This window comes from Trachypithecus francoisi, unplaced genomic scaffold (genome assembly GCF_009764315.1).
Source record: "Trachypithecus francoisi isolate TF-2019V2 unplaced genomic scaffold, Tfra_2.0 Lachesis_group0, whole genome shotgun sequence".
NCBI lineage: Eukaryota > Metazoa > Chordata > Mammalia > Primates > Cercopithecidae > Trachypithecus > Trachypithecus francoisi.
The window spans coordinates 77,221,303-77,240,987 of NW_022681453.1; the positions used below are offsets into that span (position 1 = coordinate 77,221,303).

Sequence of the window (19,685 nt, forward strand, 5' to 3'; positions counted from 1 at the left end):
CCTTCAGAAGATCTAAGGAGAATGCGCACCAACACAGCATATTTAGAATGGCCGTAATTAGATTGCCAATATTTATGTCTAAGAAAAAAATAGCTAAATGTATTGAGGGCAACAATTACTATCATATAGGTATCCGGTATTCTTCCAAATATAGGACAGTATTAGTTGACGCAACAACCCTATGACAGTTACTGTTACTACTCCCATTTTATAAGTGAAAAAAGGATCACAGAAAAGTCAATTGTCACTCAGGTAATAAGTTGGTAGAGGCAGAATTTGAGGGCTCGTTCTTGAGTTCATTGTCTTTAATGCTACCTTCTACCTCTTTCCTAAGTATGAATGTTACTAGAGGACATGTCTGTATAATGAATAATCCCTAATTACTAGACAAAAAGTAATCCTCACTGGCCTCCCTTCACTGCCTTGTTTTATCTGCTGGCATCTCTGTCTCATTATAGCCAAGCTCCTAGAAGGCAAAGGGAGTCATTTTATTCATATTTGTATGAATCATACTCCAAGACCTATACATGGAAGGGACTCAAAAAGTATTCATTGAATGTGACTTTTTCAAGTGACTAAACCCAGCAAAGTTTCCCATTCCTGATGAGTTAGAGTGGTTTTCAATAGCTTTCATAAGGCCATAGTGGCCTGAAGATAGACGAGACCACCCTGAAGGTGTAAGTGTTAAATTAGATAAATTCAGTCTAGGCTCAGTGGCTCACACCTGTAATCCCAGCACCTTGGGAGCTGAGGTAGCAGGATCGCTTGAGACTAGAAGTTCCAGAGCAGCCTGGCCAACATGGCAAAACGCTGTCTCTACTAAAAATACAAAAATATTAGCCCGGCATGGTGGTGCACCATCTGTAGTCCCAGCTACTCGGGAGGCTGAGGTAGGAGAATCACCTGAGAATTCAAGGCTGCAGTGAGCCATGATTGCACCACCGCACTCTAGCCTGGGTGGCAGAGTGAGACCTTGTCTCAAAAATAAAAAACAAACAAACAAACAAAAAAACAGACAAATGCAAATGCAGACCCCAACATCTATAGAAAGCACTCAATAAAGTACAACTGTTATCGTTATTATTATATTACCAGACTTTCTTTTAGTTATGATGATGGAAAGAAAAGAAAGAAAGAAAGAAAGAAAGAAAGAAAGAGGAAGAAGGAAGGAAGAAAGGGAGGGAGGAGGGAGGGAAAGAGGGAGGGGTGGGAGGGAGGGAGGGGGAGAAAGAAAGAAAAAGAAAGAGAGAAAGAAATAGAGGAAGGAAGGAAAAGACAAAGAGAAAGAAAGAGAGAAAGAAAGAAGGAAGGAAGAAAGGAAGGAAGAAAGGGAGGGAGGGAGGGAGGGAAGGAGGGAGGGAGGGAAAGAGGGAGGGGTGGGAGGGAGGGGGAGAAAGAAAGAAAAAGAGAGAAAGAAATAGAGGAAGGAAGGAAGGAAAAGAAAAAGAAAGAGGAAGAAAGGAAGAAAGGAAAAAAAAGAAAGAAAGAAAAGAGAAAGAAAAGAAAGAGAAAGAAAGAAAAGAAAGAAAGAAAAGTCTTTCTACTTTTTTCTATTTCCTGGGTTCTTTATAATAAAGTTTTCTATTTAATCACAGACCAGAGTCCTGCCTCCCCCTCTGCCATTCCTTATCACTAGAGATATTGTGTTGTAAACTAAATAGCAGACCTTTCTTGTTTGCCTCTCCAGGATCTGTAGTGGTTACAGTCCCTGATCTTAGTTTCCTTTATCCTTCACCTCTCGGGTGGGGAACCTTAAAGTGTTGCACAGTGTGGAGGCTAAAGCAACTCTCTTGGATGCTCATCTGCCATGCTGACTTGTTTTTTCTTTTTACTCTAATTCCATGGAAGATTACATGTTGACTTCTGATTAACCCGAGTTCTGGGAATTACTCTAACATTTGTACTTTATCTACTGTTACTTTAAATCCTGCCCTTGCGTCAAAACAACCTTGACCATAAATCCTGCCCATAGGAAGATTCACATAGCATTCTTGCCTCTCCCTGAGGGGTCGACTTCAATTCTCCTACACATTCTTTTCCTTTAGTTTATGTGTCTTGACTCTGGGGGTGACAGCATGGAGATGCACCATCTTTTTTCGCAGCCACTGGGGACATGGCTTCTGTTCATAAGTCTCTATTAAATGTTTCTTTCTGAGAAACTGGACTTGTCAGCCTCTTTCTTTGACTTTTCAGCTTCTGTGGTCTTTGGGAGTAGGTTTGTACATACCTGCTCACTTTGAAACACATACAGTGATATTATGAATTTCAATGTTATTCCATTTGGAATTATTTTTGCTATTGTTCCCTTTTATTAGAAAAGATCGGTTGGATTTGATTAACTTTTTATGTCCTGAATCTGTATATTTGCTCCTTTCTCTGCAATGATAGCCTAACAAATCTTTGTAGCTATTAACTCATTTCAATCTCACTGCAGTTTAACTCATGGAACAATTGTTTTTGCTGAAGTTCACTTTAATATTATGATGATTTAATGAATCAAGACATTTCTACTTGCAGAGTGCAGTGGAAAAATCATTGACTGTGAGGTCAGGCAGAACTGAGTTTTGAGCCCGGATTCAGCCCCTTTGCTAGCTAATATAGTTTAACTCTGTGTCCCAACTTAAATCTCACCTGGGATTGTAATTCCCATAATCCCCAAGTGTCAAGGGTGGGACCAGGTGGAGGTAATTTGATCTTGGGGGCAGTTTCCGCCATGCTGTTCTCATGATAGTGAATTCTCATGAGATCTGATGGTTTTGTAAGTGTCTGGCATTCCCCCTGCTTGCATTCATTCTGTCCTGCTGCCCTCTGAAGAAAGTGTCTGCTTCTCCTTCGCCCTTGCCATGATTCTAAGTTTCCTGAGGCCTCCCCAGCAATGCGAAACTGTGAGTCAATTAAACCTCTTTCCTTTATAAATTACCTAGTCTCAGGTATTTCTTTACAGGAGTGTGAGAACGGACTAATACACTAGCCAAGTAATTCGAGTGCATTATTTACCTTCATTGAGAAGCAAACCTCTATTCTGAAAAGTAAGAACTCTTTTTTTTTGGTGGGGAGCAGGATGGAGTCTTGCTCTTATTGCCCAGGCTAGAGTGCAATGGCGTGATCTTGGCTCACCACAACCTCTGCCTGCTGGGTTCAAGCGATTCTCCTGCCTCAGCCTCTGGAGTAGCTGGGATTACAGGCATGCTCCACCACGCCCAGCTAATTTTGTATTCTTAGTAGAGATGGGGTTTCACCATGTTGGTCAGGCTAGTCTCGAACTCTCGACCTCAGGTGATCCGCCCACCTTGGCCTCCCAAAGTGCTGGAATTATAGGCATGAGCCACTGCACCTGGCCGAACTCATATTTTATAAGCCAGTGTGTTAATGTAGGTACCATTCCTTGCACAGGGGATAGATAGCACAAAAAGAACACCCAGCAGAGTAGTTTCCAACCACATTTGCCTTTCTGGAACTATTGATAATGATATTGACCATTGTGTTGTATACTGACTGTCCTATATAAGTTCGGTTCCAAATTACACACTCTTTTTAGAATTTAGTACTTGGATAAATTTTCTCTCTAAAAAAATGAATGTACTTTCATTTCTTAGAAAAGGCATCTTCATCTGTTTTCACCTTGGATCTGCAACTGTTGTTAAGGGGAACTGTGTAACCCAGTGTTTCTCTTTGTATCCTTATTGCCAGGAAGCCCAGAGTCAAGCTTACCATTAAATTTTTGTGTAACGGTAATAAAGACTTTGCTTTCCTCTCCTTTTTAAAATGTTGATGTATTTTTATTCCAATAACCTTATCAAATACTTGGTTTTTACTATACATTCTCTAATATATATTTAAATATATAAAGTATAAATAGCATATTATTCAAATTAATACCAGAAAGTTAACCAAAACTAAGGTGGGAATCACTTTAACCTCAGAGGGGCATAATTTTTGTCTCCTCAAGTTTAGTGATTATCCCCATGTGCTGCACTATCTTTAAACACTTACAAGGTAGGTTCTCTAATTAGGAGAAAAATCTAAATCTGTTTGGAACATCTGATTAATTTCTGCATCAAATGTTCTCTTTCTGCCCTACCCCCAGTCTTTTCTGTGAGTTTGTATTGCGATCAGGCAGGAAAAGGATGGGGAGTGTGTGTGTGTGTGTGTGTGTGTGTGTCTTTTAGATTAACCTATCCTAGCTGTGTTATCTGGCTCACTTTTCTTATCACTTGAGGACCCTGAATTGGTCTACTTTGCCTGCATAGTGGGCTTAAAACAAGGAGTTTCTCTGTATCTTACCTACTTATCATGGGGAAAAAAAAAAAAAAACCAACACCTTATCAGCAGTATTCCTTGATACTGAAGAGAACTCAGCTTCTCTTCTATTGGTTTTCTTTGTTTTTCCTTTCATCTGAACTTTCATCATCCCTCCAGTTATACCATACCTTGATTTCAAATTTGTCCTTAATGTTATACATAAAGGTAATTATATTACATATAAAGATAATTATACATAAGGATTATTATAATATATAATCTTTATGTATATTAATTTATGTATATATAATATATATTACATGTGATCTTTACATATAACATAATTATATTTAAATACATTTTATAGAGAGAGAGAGAGCGAGAGAGAGAGGGAGAATGCCACCTTGGGCAGGGATAGATGTCCACATTGATGTGTCAGATATACACAGACTTCAGCACATGGGAGAATTCTGACAACTGAGAGCAGGGGCCAGGATTCAGAACATGAGGAATGTTAAAACAAAGGCAAATTTATGAAACACCTACTCGGTTTTATACTGCCTAGCATATAACTGTAATGTGATAATGTAATATATACTAAAAAACAATGATACAGAAGAGTTCAGGTAAAGGGGTATCTGTGTCCATTGAGTCCACCAGGGAAGACACTATATGTGAGTTTCATATTGAAAAAAAAAAGGTTGGGGGGCCTTCTAGGCAGAGGAAAGACCACGAACAATGCAGGAGGACAGTAAAGCCAAGGCAGGTTTGGGAAAGAGTGAGTAATACAGCCACCTGAGCTGGGGAGGGAGGAGTAGGAGATAAGATCTAGGGTGCTGGGGCCAGATTTGAGGAAAGGGGAAAGATGGGGCTTTGAATTTTAGGCTTCGCATTGAATACCATTTTAATTATGTCATTTCCTTACTCTGAACTTGCACTGGCTCCTTGCTGCTGGACAACAGGAAGAGCCAGGGGCTGTGTAGGAAGTGGAACAACATGATTATATAGGCATAGGGTGAAAAAGAAATATGAGCTCCAACCACGACATTTAAAGACTCTAATAAAGCCCTACTGTACTTCCTGTATTAAACAAGGTGTCAGTTGCAAGTCGAGGCTGCTCAGCTACGTATTCATTAGGGTCACAATTAACATACTAAATCTCTCCATCCACTCTAGACTGCCCTTTTTCTTTTTCAGAGTTAACATAACTCTGCAGTTACAGATCCTAAAATGCTCACAGAAATACACATGAACAGGCCCCTTTGGGTATTGGGTCACTGATGGACCAGAAATTCAGTGACAATATTCCAATTAACTGGCTGTGTCTGCAGGGACTCAGAGCTACTTGCCTGACCATTTTTAATGTTCCACTTGCTGGGGACAATTTCATTGCTTTTCTCAGGAGAATCGCAAAGAACACTAGTACAACTCTTTTTTTTTTTTTGAGACGGAGTCTTGCTCTGTCGCCCAGGCTGGAGTGCAGTGGTGTGATCTCTGCTCACTGCAAGCTCCGCCTCCCAGGTTCATGCCATTCTCCTGCCTCAGCCTCCCGAGTAGCTGGGACTACAGGTGCCCACCACCATGCCTGGGTAATTTTTTGTATTTTTAGTAGAGATGGGGTTTCACCATGTTAGCCAGGCTGGTCTCGATCTCCTGACCTCGTGATCCGCCCACCTTGGCCTCTCAAAGTGCTCAGACTACAGGCATGAGCCACCGTGCCTGGCCAAAAACATTATTTTATAGCACTCAACTCTGACTGGAGATTTATGTTAGTGCTCAATAAATTCTAAATGGTTGTTTGAAGCATTTATTTCTGAGATACAGATGGTGATGTTATGACTAGTACAGTTCCTTTATTTATTTATGTATTTACTTTAAAGACAAGGTCTTGTTCTGTTGCCCAGGCTGGAGTATAGTGGAGTAATTATAGATCATTGTAACTTGAAACCTGGACTCAAGCCATCCTCGTGCCTCAGCCTCCCAAGTAACTAGGACCACAAGTGCATGCCACCACACCCAAATTTTAAAAACTTTTTGTGGAGGTGGGGTCTCGCTACATTGTCCAGGCTGATCTTAAGCTCCTAGGCTCAAGGGATCCTCCTGTTTCATCTTAGTATGGTTATTTTAGTCTCATTTGAATTTATGACTATCCTCAAGAACCAAGAATTTCTTTTTAAATTTTTAAAATTTCAATAGCTTTTTAGGTACAAGTAGTTTTTTATTACACAAATGAATTATATAGTGATTAATTTTGATATTTTAGTGCACCCATCATGCAAGTAGTGTACATTTACCTAATGTGTAGTTTTGTATCCCTAGCCCCGCCCTCTGACCTTCTCCCTTTGAGTCTCTAAAGTCCATTGTGTCACTCTGTATGCCTTTGTGTACCCATAGCTTAACTCCCACTTATAAGTGAGAACATACGGTTTTCGGTTTTCCACTCCTGTTATTTCACTTAGAATAATGGCCTCCAGCTCCATCTAAGTTGCTGTAAAAGACGTTATTTCATGCCGTTTAATGGCTGAATAGTATTCCGTGGTGTATCTATACCACATTTTCTTTATCCACTCATTAGTTGATAGGTACTTAGGTTGGTTCCACATCTTGGCAATTGTGAATTGCACTGCTATAAAATACATGTGCTAGTGTCTATTTTGCATAATGACAAGAACCAAGAATTTCTGAGTTACAAATATTCCTAAAGAAGATAATCAAAATTCACTTGCTGTGCTGTTCAAATGGAAAACAAAAGAAGCTCTATTTAAAAGGTCATTCTCTTATTGATGATTTCCAGAGGTTGATTCCTAAGGTATTAGTATTATATTTACGAGCGTGACATAAGAATTTTCAGAACTTTGGCCTGGCACAGTGGCTCATGCCTGGAATCCCAGCGCTTTGGGAGGCCAAGGTGGGAGGATCATTTGAGCCCAGGAGTAAAGAGCAAAATCCCTTCTCTAAAAAAAAATATTTTTTTCAATTATCCAGGCATGGTGTCATGGGCCTATAGTCTTACCTACTCTGGAGACTAAGGCAGGAGGATCAACTGAGCCCAAGAATTCAAGGCTGCAGTGAGCTATGATTCCATCACTGCATTCCAGCCTAGGCAATAGAGTGAGACCCTATCTCAAAAAAAAGAAAAAGAAAGAAAGAAATCTCCAGAACTTTAACATGAGTATATGGATTCACTGTATCTTCAATGTTAATATTAAAGTTAGCTTTATAAAAGGCTTAGCAACCCATCAATTCACAAGAGGAAAGTCACGCATTGCTTGAGGCTAGGGCTATGTTCTGAGAAATGCGTTGTTAGGTAATTTTGTCATTGTGCAAACATCATAGAGTCCACTTACACAAAACTAGGTGGCATAGTCTACTATACACCCAGTCTATATGGTATAGCCATAAGAATGGCGTAGCCTATTCCTAGGTTACAAGCCTATATAGAATGCTACTATACTGAATACTGTAGGCAACTGTAATATAATGGTAAATATTTGTGTATCTAAACATCTCAACACAGAAAAGGTAAGGTGTTGTGCTACTGTACTCATGTCACCAGATGATAAGACATTTTTCAGCTCCATTATAATCTTACAGGACCACTTTTGTACATGTTGTCCATCATTGATTGAAACATTATGCAGTGTATGACTGTATATGTCTAAAAGGAGTATTTTTCTCCCCACACCCCAAGCCTGTTGGCAGAGCTTTCTGGGGCTCTTCCTCTGTTTCTTCAACAAAAACCCCCGATAAGGTCTGAGATCCCTCAACAACTGGAGTGCTGGTTGGGGGAATCAAAGCACCAAAGCACTTGTGCTTTTTACTCCTCTAGTCTGCTGAGCATTGATGAGCAATGTAATCAAGACAAGCTCTGATGTGGTTTATTGTTTTCCTGTTGCAAAGGCTAGTTTTGTCCTGCAGAAGTTATCAAAGTGACTATCCAGGTGGAAAATTCCTTACACAGGCAATTATGAAGGGTCCCTAGTGGCGGGAGGCAACATTACCCTTGATGAATAATTTACTGGTAATTAGTTCTCAAAAGAAAGTTTTATCTCTCATGGGCTATTAGCATTTTATGATAGATTCTCAGTTACTTTGTTGAATGCTTTGATCCTACTGGAAATATCAGTCCCTTGTTTTTCATTCCAACTTCCACAATCCTCAGTACAAGAAGGAAGGAAGGTTTAGGAATATACATGGGAGAAGGTGAGGGTCACATACTGTTTACCTACACAGGGGTATCCCTTGGGCAGAGCAGACTTAACACGTCCTAATCATTACGTCATCATCACTTTCCCTCACATGCACCCCTCAGCCCTCCTTAACTGTAGTCTACAGTTAAGTAAAGGACACCCTCTTAGATCCAATCATCCAACTCCCTTACTGGAAAACTTCTTCAATCCTCAATTCTTCCTCAGCCCCTATTACCAATCCATTGCCAAATCGTATAATTTTTACCTCTTAAACTTCTGTCAATAGTACTCTTCATCCCCTTGCCTTCATTTACTACCAGGTATTTCCCCACTTTTAGAGAGGGCCAGGAACAAGTCAAGAGAAGATGGAACCTCATTAGTCCCAGGGCTAAAGGGACATTGGGTGTGCAGTATGTAAGGCTCTCCCAAGGAAATGGAAGATGCAGAGCCTAAAGAAAAAGCTAAGATCCACATTTTGGAAAGAGGGTCTAGAAGTATCAAATCCAAGACTGTGCATTTGGCCATGAGAGGGGATGGGGTATAGGGCAGTTGCTGAGTAATACTCAGTATTTAAAGCTTCCACTTATGGCAGGATGTGATGGCCAGGTGAGATGGGATGGGAGGATATTGGAATTGTAATAAGCTCCTAAATCAAGCCTCAATAACAGTACTTAAAATTTTAAGTTCTTTTATTAGTCTTTTTCCCCCTAATCTCCCGCACACAATTCTAAGCTGTATGAGGACTGGGATCTTTCTGTCTTGTTCATTGTCATATTTCCAGTGCCTTTAACAGAACTTTATACGTGACAGACACTATTAAATATTTGTTGAATAATTACATAAATTGGTCTTTACCAAAACTCTAATCTCATCACTCCAATGCTTAGAATTCTCAAAGCCTTTAGGATAAAATAAATCTGGAATCTTCAGATTAGCATGAAAACAAATAAACAAACAAACAAAAAATGTCATCTGGTTTCTCCAGGTTATTTCCCCACCTAATAGCTTGCCATTTCCTTCCTCCTCTTCCTGCAAGGAGGGAGCGTTCCAGTCACAGTAAACTGCCTGCAGTTATTCACATGAGTCACATTCATTTATCTCTTTCTTCATAACCACAATTCACGGAGCAATAGTTGCTTCAGAAATCACCCTCTCCGAAAAGCTTTCTCCAACTCCATGACTGGTTTTGGTTAGATGTCAAAGTATTTCACATCATCATATTGCAATGTTTCTGTTTTATTTTCCGTGTCTGCTCAAGATATACACTCCCTACGATTGCAGAATTCTCAACCAACCCCATAATAGAGCAACTGAGTAAGATAATTCCTTAAAATCTCTCTTTGTCTCTCTCTCTCTCTCTCTCTGTGTGTGTGTGTGTGTTCTATTGGTTCTGTTTCTCTGGAGAGCCCTAACACTGGTTTTTCTATTTTAACTTCTTGTGTCTAGAACTTAGCACAATGAGTAAATGAAAAATTAAATCTGGTTTGGAATCACCCTCCCTTAACACAAGAAGACTTTGCAGTACAGAGCTGGTCAGCTGGTCAGAAGGAAATACTAATGAGATTGGCTGAAACTAGGTAACCAAGTTTATCCCTCAGCTCTCTGGTTACTTGATCATCTGAGGCATAATAAAAAATAATGAGGAATATATACACTATTTATTCTGTTTGAGTGCTGGGGAAAGCTTTGCAAAGATTTCAACCAGAACCGCAAACCCTGTGAATTGGGAATAGTTGTGTTGGAGCCTCCTCCCTCCTTAGAGATGTCAATATCAGCTACTCTGCTAGAGTCTAAAGGCTTGGTGTCTTTCTCTATGCATCCTGTCCCACCCTTTCTTGTGCAGGCTTTGATTTCTGAGTGAGTGATGAGTCACTGGGAAAGACCTCCACACCAGCTGCTTGGGTCTTCCCATCCTTCAGCATCTGGCTTAAATAAAACCTCAGTATATGTCTTCAGTGAGGTAAGATACGGTGACCTGTGAACAAGCAGGTAACCAAAGTTCTGGGTAAGAATTGCCAGCCTCAGGCTTTCTTCCCCAGTGATTGCTGGACTCCTGGGTTTTTACTTGAAAATGCCAGCGCATTCTCAATATGTATGATGGAGTAAGAACTTGTAAATATGTACTGAAAACCTCTGACAATAAAGTTCTCACCAAAATGTTGCACATCACCAACTCCATCTTCCTTGGGCACCTCTCTCTGGGTATCATCCTCCTCCATTGGGATCTTCTGCTCAATCTCAAAGGATAAACTGAGATCAGTGCCAGCCTGCACACAGCAAGAAAAAAGAGGTACCATGATTGGAAAGCTGAACTGACCTCTGAAAACTCAAGGTCAATAGAACTTCATCTGCTGAGCACAGATGTTGAACATCCGGGGAAACTAACTGCTGCTAGAGTTGAAAAATAGACGTCTTGGATCACCCTGTTATTTCACTGCTATCTTCCCTGTAAAACAACAGAACTTCACCACCAGCAGCACCACTAACAACAAAAGCACACTTTTGTCTACAATAGACAAATTCTGGCAAATGAGTAATGGACAATGCTTAAACCAAAAGAGGAACCAGTTTCTTAGCATAGTTATTTCTTCTTGGCCATGTTGCTGCTTATTTTCTATTTTTCATCCCATGCTTATTATTTACCCGTCACCCTGTTAAGTACTTTGTCTTTATTATTTCTTCTAATTTTCACAAATCCCAAGTTATAGGGAAAGAAACCAGTGTCTTTGTTCTCAAGAGCTTCCCAAAGAGTTCCTGACTTTAAGTCTGGCTTCCTACAGCTGACATGTCTAATATTCTCTGTAGACATAGGGGAGCCCCAGGAGATGACCTGGTCCCACTGTCATGTAAGTAAGGGCCCCCATTTGTTGTACACCTAGTGTGCCAAATATTGTCCCACTTGATTCTCACAATGTCTCTAAGACTAAGTGCTGTCAATTTTTTATTTAACAAATGAGGAGCCAGAGACTGAAGATGAATAATTAGAGAGTTATCAAAAGTCACATAACCAGTGATGTACATTACCTAATGAGGTAACAGTCACCATCTCCTATTCAAATGCTAAAACATACCAGGTTTCGTTTATATTGCTCTTGGTATATTAAGGAGAGTGAACCTTAATGGTGGCAGAATTGGAGGTAGAAAGATAAGTTAGAGGTCTATACAATAATTCAGGGGAGAGATGCTAAGAAACTAAACTAAAGGCATTTATGTACAATAGTGAGATGCAGACTGTATGATATACCTGGGAGGTAAAACGCATCAAGCCAACATGATTTATTGATTCTAGAAGGTGGGTACAGGGGAGAGAGGTTTTGATTTGGGTAAGTGATGGATGATAGTGCCATTATCTACAAACGGAAATACTGGAAGTAGAACGGATGTGGAGTGAGGAGGGGAATTTAATTCTGGATGTGTTGAATTGAAATATATCTGTAGGGCATCCAAGTGAAGTGCTGGGTAGAGAACAAGACTAGAGATGTATAGTTGGAGGATGCAGATCAAGACAAGTTTTTGTTTTTTTTTCCCAAAATGGGAAGGAGCAAGGCAAACTGCCTCACAGGCTGAGAGAGATGTTAAAGATCTAGGAAACAGAGAGATTAAGTGACAGAGGAATGTCCTGGGAGAATAGAGAGAGGATGAGGTCAAGAACCCAGCTGGAGTGTTGGTATTGACTAGAATAATCTCTTTTTATTTCAAGAGAATGGGTAGTGAAAGCAGGTAAGGGTAGATGCCAATGTAGGTCAACAGCTATGTGACAGGAAGGTTATAATTAGAGGATTTTTACATACTGAGGGCCTCATTTTTGTCCATGAAGAACAAGGCCAAGTCTTCCACTGAAAGTCTACCAGCATGAATATTATTTAGGAGATAACTGCTGAAATATAAACTTCCGTAAGTTATACTTAAAAGAAGCTTTAAAAACTTTTGTGCTATAAGCAATACCATCAAAAGAGTGAAATGAGAGCCCACAGAGCAGGAGAAAATGTTTGTAAATTATATATCTGATAAGGGACTTGCAGCTAGAGTATGTGTAAAACTCTTAAAATTCAAAATACTTGGCAAAGCATGGTGGCTCACTCCTGTAATCCCAACACTTTGTGAGGTTGAGGCAGGAGGATCACTTGAGCCCAGGATTTCGAGACCAGCTCGGGCAGTATAGAGAGATCCTGTCTCTACCAAAGATTTTTAAAAATGAGCCAGGCATGGTGCCATGTGTCTGTGTTCCCAGCTACTTGGAGGCTGAGGCAGGAGGATGGCTTGAGCCCAGGAGTCAGGAGCTGCAGTGAGCTATGATCATGCTACTGAGCTCCAGCCTGGGCAACAGAGCGAGATGCTGTCTAATAAAAAAATCAAAATACCCAAAGGATTTTAGACATTGCTCCAAAGGAGATATACCGAACATCTTTAGCCATTTGGGAAAGGCACATCAATACCACAATATGATACCATTTCACACCCACTAGGATGGCTATAATAAAAAAGACAGATTGTAACAAGTGTTGGAGAGAATGGAGAAACTGGAGCAGTCATAGGGTGTTTGTGGAAACACAAAATGCCTCTTTGGCTCACAATCTGCCAGTTCCTCTAAAGGCTGACAGGCTGTCATAAAATCCAGAAATTCCACTCCTATGTATGTACCCCAAAGAAATGAAAACATATGTTCTCACAGAAACTCGTATGTAAATGTTCATGGTGTCATTTTTGTAATAGCAAAAAATGGAAACAACTCAGATGTCTTTCAAAAGGTGAATGGATAAAGTGTGATGTATCTACACGATGGAATATCATTCAGCAATACAAAGGAACAAAGTACTGACACAATGCTTCAACATGGATGAACTTTGAAAACATGCTAAATGAAAGAAGCTAGTCACAAAAGATCACATATTACATGATTACATTTATATGAACTGTTCAGAATAGGTAAATCTATAGAGACAGAAAATAGATTTGTGGTTACCTAGAAGTGGATGTAGGGAAGAGATGAAAGAGGAATAGAGAGTGCTGCTAATGGATGCGGATTTTCTTTTGAGAATGAGGAAAATATTCTAAAATTAGATTATGGATGACTCTTTGAATATATTAAAAACCATTGAATTGTAAACTTTAAATAGGTGAATTATATGGTATGTGAATTATATCTCAATAAAAGCTGTTTTTTTTTTTTTTTTAAAAGAAGCTTCACAGAAGATTTTTAGGCAGTGAAAATACTCTAAGATACTATAATAGTGGATATTGGTTATTCTATATGTGTCTAAACCTATAGAATGTACAATACCAAGAGTGAACCCTAATGTAAACTATGGAGTTTGTGTGATGGCAATGCATCAATATAAGTTCACCGGTTTACCAGTCGTAGCACACATACTACCCTTGGGGATGTTAATAAGGAGAGAGGCCATGTTTGTGTGAGGATGGGGGTATATGAGAAATCTCTGTACCTTCATCTCAATTTTGCTGTGAACCAAAAAACAGTCTTTAAAGAAAAAGAAGTAGAAGCTTATAGTCTAAGGAAAAGATTGTTGACAGAGGCAAGAAGTGAACACTGCTAAAGACCAGATAATAATAATGGCCATTATATTTGAGCGATTATAAGTCAGGCACTGTGCTAAATGTTTTACCTACATTATCTCCTTTAACCTTCACTATAGCCCCATATATAAGGTACTTTTCCCTAAATTTACAGAAATACAATTAAAGCTCAGAAAAATAAAGAACTTGTCCAAAGTCAACAGTAAGAAAGATAGGAAGACAAAATGCAGACCTAGATATGTGCGAGTCTGTTCCTTAATAAATGTACTGTGCTGTCTCCCACAAGCTTTGCTTTGCTTTCTAACTCTGACTTTCTAGGTTCTGTAGAAATGCCAACATCTTCAGGCCAATTTCTTTTTCCAGGACATTCCTACAATGCTCTAGGTCTATCAGTCTAGACAGCATTTCCACTTCTGCAGTCTTAATAAAGGGTTGCCGAATAAACACATTCATAATAAAAATGTTGTGGATAAATGTATTGATAAATGATTACTCTCCTTAACTCCTCCACATGCAGGGGTCCTAGAAGCCCAGCTGACACCCTGTACAGAGTGATTTCCTGATGTTCAGAGCACTTAGAGCTAGAGTAACTGAGAGCCTAACCCAGAGAAAATGCATCTCTTTATTCTATTTGAAGAGGTTATGAGTGAGAAGAAAAGAACAAAAGTTGATCTCAACTGTTAGATAGAGAGACAATGCCCATACCCATTCACCTGTCAAGGTGGTTCTTGAGTTCTATAACCCTGATGCAACCTTCCAGCTTTCCTCACGTAATGACGGCAGATATATCTAAATTAGTTCCTGGCATGTAGGAGGGGTTCAAGAAGTTTTCTCTTCCTTTTTCATTCCTTTACAGTTCCCCCCTCCTCCTACTCCTACTCAGTAACCATGAAAAGTTCACCGTTTAAATTCAAACCCCATCTCTACCAAAAATACAGCTAAAAATTAACTGGGCATGGTGGCGGGCGCCTGTAGTCCCAGCTACTCAGGAAGCTGAGGCAGGAGAATCGCTTTAACCTGGGAGGCAGAGGTTGCAGTGAACCAAGATCACTCCACTGCACTGCAGCCTGGGCAACAGAGTGAGACTCTGTCTCAAAAATAAATAAATAAAATTAATTAAATAAAATTATAAATTCAAACTTCTAGTCTGGAATGGAGTAACTACAAAAGAAGAGAAAAAATACAAACCTAGCTCCCTAGATTAGCTGCCTAAACTCCTCTGTGACCTGGTAATCATGACAAAACGGTATTGGAGACTATCTGCCTCCTGATGAAACTATGAGATATCTGTCCACATATGTCTTTATGCCACATTATTATAATGTGAGAAGCAGTAGAAGAAAAATCATTCTTTCTAATAAAATACAGTATACCAGTGTTTGCGTGGGCTTACATTGTGTCAGGCATTGTACTGAAGTCTGTACCGACATCTTGTCATTTTATTCTCACACAGTCTTTTGAGGTAGGTTCTTCTAATTGATAGGCAAGAAAATTGAGGGCAGAAGAGGAGGAATAACTTCTCTAAGGTCACCTGGTCAGTAAGGGAGGGGTCAGCAACCTCCCCTCAATCTATGTGGCCCCAAGTCAGGTCTCTCTATTTCTGTGTTAGATTATCTCTTTATCCCTTTTGTTATCACCAAGCTCCCTTTCATGGAAACTGTTCTCCTAAAAATGGTATGGAGAAAAATGATTCTAATGTGTAAATAAGATTACAAGCAATTATCCAATATCAATGCAAAAATACTAGAGTAAATATTAGAAAATAGAATCCAATACTATATTAATAAAATATACCATGACCAAGTAGGATTTATTTCTGGAATGCAAAGATGATTCAATATGAGGAAATCTATTAATTTAAATACTATATTCATAGATATAAGAAGAATAATCATATATTATCCTCAGATGGGGAAAAAGTTTTTAAAAATTCTTTTTTTTTTTTTTTTTTTTTTTTTGAGGCGGAGTCTCGCTCTGTCGCCCGGACTGGAGTGCAGTGGCCGGATCTCAGCTCACTGCAAGCTCCGTCTCTCAGGTTTACGCCATTCTCCTGCCTCAGCCTCCCGAGTAGCTGGGACTACAGGCGCCTGCCACCTCGCCCGGCTAGTTTTTGTATTTTTAGTAGAGACGGGGTTTCACCGTGTTAGCCAGGATGGTCTCGATCTCCTGACCTCGTGATCCGCCCGTCTCGGCCTCCCAAAGTGCTGGGATTACAGGCTTGAGCCACCGCGCCCGGCCTAAAAATTCTTTTAATTTTATTTTATTAAACAAATTTTTTTGGAGACAGGGTCTCACTGTCACTCAGACTGGAATGCAGTGATGTAGTCATAGCTCACTGCAGCCTCAACCTCCTGGGCTCAAGCATTCTTCTGCCTCAGTCTTCCAAGCAGGTAGGACTACAGGCATGTACCACTCTCTCTGGCTAATGTTTTTATTTTGATTTTTTAGAAACGGGGCCTCACTATGTTGCCTAGGTTGGTCTTAAACTCCTGGTCTCAAGCAATTTTCCTGCCTCAGCCTCCCAAAGTGCTGGAATTACAGGCATGAGCCACCACACTTGGCAAAAAAAAAAAAGGGGGGGGCTTTTAACAAAACTCAATGCCTACGCCTGATAAAAACACTCAAGAAAATAGAAATTGAGGCATATTTTCTACACTTGATCTTAGCCGTAAGGCCAAGAAATGATGATGCATATTTTTCTATATCTCGGTCCTAAACCCAGTGTTATGTTTAATCAGAAAATACTTGATGTATTTCCACTGAGAGTAGAAAAAGGTAAGGATGCTTACTCTCTGCATCTATTGAATTTTTTTTCCAGAGATTATAACCAACACAAATTAAAAAAGAAAAAAAAATCAATTCATACGAAATGGAAAAGAAGAAATAAAACTATTTGCAGATGATACAGTTTACCCAGAGAACCTGAGAAAATCAATGATAAACTCACAGGCCATAAAATCAACTTTATCTTTTTAAAATGCTAAAGATAATGTTAATTTTAAAATAACTTCAAATGTCAAAAGCTGCAAGAATAGCACAAAGAACATTTTTTTTCTGGAACTGCTTGACGGTAAATTGTGAACAGAGAGCCCATCACTCTTGCATAATGTGTAACCCTTCAAAGAAGGGCATTTTTCAGATAACCAACACATGAGAATCAAAATCAGGAAATTGTCATTGATACTAACATTAAATTCACAAACTCCATTCCAGTTAGTTAATTATCCCAATAATATTCTTTATAGGATCCAATCTAGGAACATGTGTTGCATTTTGTTTTTCTGACTCTTTAATGTTTTTGTTTGTTTGTTTGTTTCAGTCTGGAAGAGCTCATTGTGGGTGGCCTCTCATAGGCTAATTTATCCTCACTCCCACCCTCTCAGTACCGGGGTAATGGAAGAGACAAAGAGGGTGACCACAATCAAAACTCATCCTGCCAGACATATAAAATGAAAAATTTCTTGAGTGTGTAGAGAAATCTGGAAGTGATGCTATACTTTTATTTTTACTATAAAAGTTTTGAAGCAGACTATAAAAATAGGAATATGTTAAATGATGAATATTCATTCTGCTGAATTCTTCCTAGATAGAATATTCACAAGAAAAATTGTCTTATTTCCAAAATGGTTCTCCTAAATTAGATTTAGAAATATATCTGTTCTTAGGTCAGTATATGCTCAGCACTAACTGCGCTTCAAGAAAATCTCAGAGTCTATTCTTACATTAAATTTTAAACAGGTAATACCAAGAACACAACTATTCTCATTTTGTTAGATATTAATTCTAAGCAAGTTTTAAAAAATATTCTAAACTGACTCAGCCTCAAAGTTCCGTTGGAAATTCAGATTGTCACTAATTCTATGGGGCTGTAGTTCAAATTTCTTTATATGTAAAGCCTACAACTATTTTTTCCTAGTTATATTTTTATGGTAATCAAATTATTAGCCTTCATCTACGTTGACTGTCTGAAGGGTTCTGAAAGTATAATAGGTATATAAGTAACTTCCATGGTGTGCTTGTTTGATGAATTTCTGGGAAATCAACCCAGATATATTATTGGATTTGCTATCATTCTTGTAGAGCTGCTTTCCTGAGAACAGCTTGGAAAGGGAAAGAGGGATCATGGGCAGGGTCAAATTCCTTTTCTGGGTTGCCAGAGGCAAGAGCATACTGAGGAACTTTTTAAACATACAGGTTCCTGGCTAGGAGTAGTGGCAGGTGCTTACAGTCCCAGCTTCTCAGGAGGTAAAGGCGGGAAGATTGCTTGAGCCCAGGAGTTTGCAACCAGCCTGGGCAACATAGCGAGACCCTGTCTCTAAAACAAACATGCAAACAAATACATAAATAAAAATAAAAGTACAGGTACCTTAACCTCATTCCAGACTTTCTGAATCAGAATCTGTGTTGGTAGGTTCAGTAATATGTGTGGTGGTGGTGGTGTTATTTTTGAGACAGAGTCTCCCTCTGTCACCCAGGCTGAAGTGCAGTGGGATGATCTCAGCTTACTGTGACCTCCACCTCCCGGGTTCAAGTGATTCTCATGCCACAGCTTCCCAAGTAGCTGAGATTACAGGCGTGCATCACCACACCCGGCTAATTTTTGTATTTGTAGTAGAGACGAGATTTCGCCATGTTGACCAGGCTGGTCTCAAACTCCTGGCTTCAAGTTATCTACCTGCCTTGGCCTTCCAAAGTCCTGAAATTACAGGTGTGAACCACCGTGCTCGACCGGGGTCAGTAATATGTGTTTTGAAGAAGTTTCCCAAAACAATCTTCTGTAGTAAGCTTAACACTAACCTCGATTATCTTTGAGAAATTGTGTCCCACAGAATGTCAGTTTAACAGAATGATCCCATAAAAAACTAAGAGGAGTTTATGGAAATTATGCATTCTATAGCCCCTCCTTAGCAAGCCATGGGACATATTAATATATGCATTTAGTATAGGCTCTGAGGAAACATCTACTTAATTTTGTGTAATCCAGCATTTCTCAAATTTATTTGAGTACAGCACACACTTTTTTTTTTTTTTTTGGCACAACACAAATTACTATGCACTCCAAAGAACATGACTTTGAGAGAGATTGATATAGAACACACTCCTCTCCATGCCACCCCTTCTTTATTAATAGATCAACAACTGTTTGATGTTAGGCAACTCAGGAATGAATGTAACTTCAAACTTTTATAAGGAATATTGTACAAGGTTGCATAAGAACTTCCTGCCGGTATTCTCTGGCTCTTCCTCTGTTCATTCCTAAGCTTTAGATATTTTTAAAAAACTGATAACAGTTAGATAACCAATGTGCACTGATTTCTTACTCTATGCAGACAGTGTTCTAAGCACTTTGCAGGCATTATACCCCTTCATACACAGCCCGCTGAGGTAGTTTCATTACTATAACAATGTTATGACAGGATACGGAGGTACAGAGATATTAAACAACTAAACCTAACAAAACTCACAGTGAGTGGTGAAGCAGGTATTATAGACACTAAATCCAGGTTCTCAGATTCAAAGCCTATAATGTTAACCACTTCATTATTCCACCTGAATAATGTAGATTTGATATGGTTTGGCTCTGTGTCCCACCCAAATCTCATCTCGAATTGTCATCTCCGTGTGTCAAGGGAGGGACCTGGTGGGAGGTGATTGGATCACGGGGGTGGTTCCCTCATGCTGTGCTACTGATAGTGAGTAAGTTTTCATGAGGTCTGA

The 19,685-nt window shown here is 39.4% G+C and overlaps 2 protein-coding genes across 3 annotated transcripts in view; both read right to left on the reverse strand.

Moving 5' to 3' along the window:
- Positions 1 to 19,685, reverse strand: part of PHLDB2 (pleckstrin homology like domain family B member 2) — a 195,791-nt gene that overhangs the window by 122,267 nt on the left and 53,839 nt on the right. For both annotated transcript variants that reach the window (XM_033211336.1, XM_033211335.1), the window contains exon 2: positions 10,585 to 10,699. In XM_033211336.1, coding sequence (XP_033067227.1) covers positions 10,585 to 10,699 — 115 coding nt within the window. The remainder of the gene's footprint in view (positions 1 to 10,584; positions 10,700 to 19,685) is intronic.
- The window catches only part of PLCXD2 (phosphatidylinositol specific phospholipase C X domain containing 2), a 165,382-nt gene continuing 156,281 nt past the window's right edge, over positions 10,585 to 19,685 (reverse strand). Inside the window, exon 5 of the mRNA XM_033211338.1 lies at positions 10,585 to 10,699. The gene's annotated coding sequence lies outside the window, so the exon portion shown is untranslated. The remainder of the gene's footprint in view (positions 10,700 to 19,685) is intronic.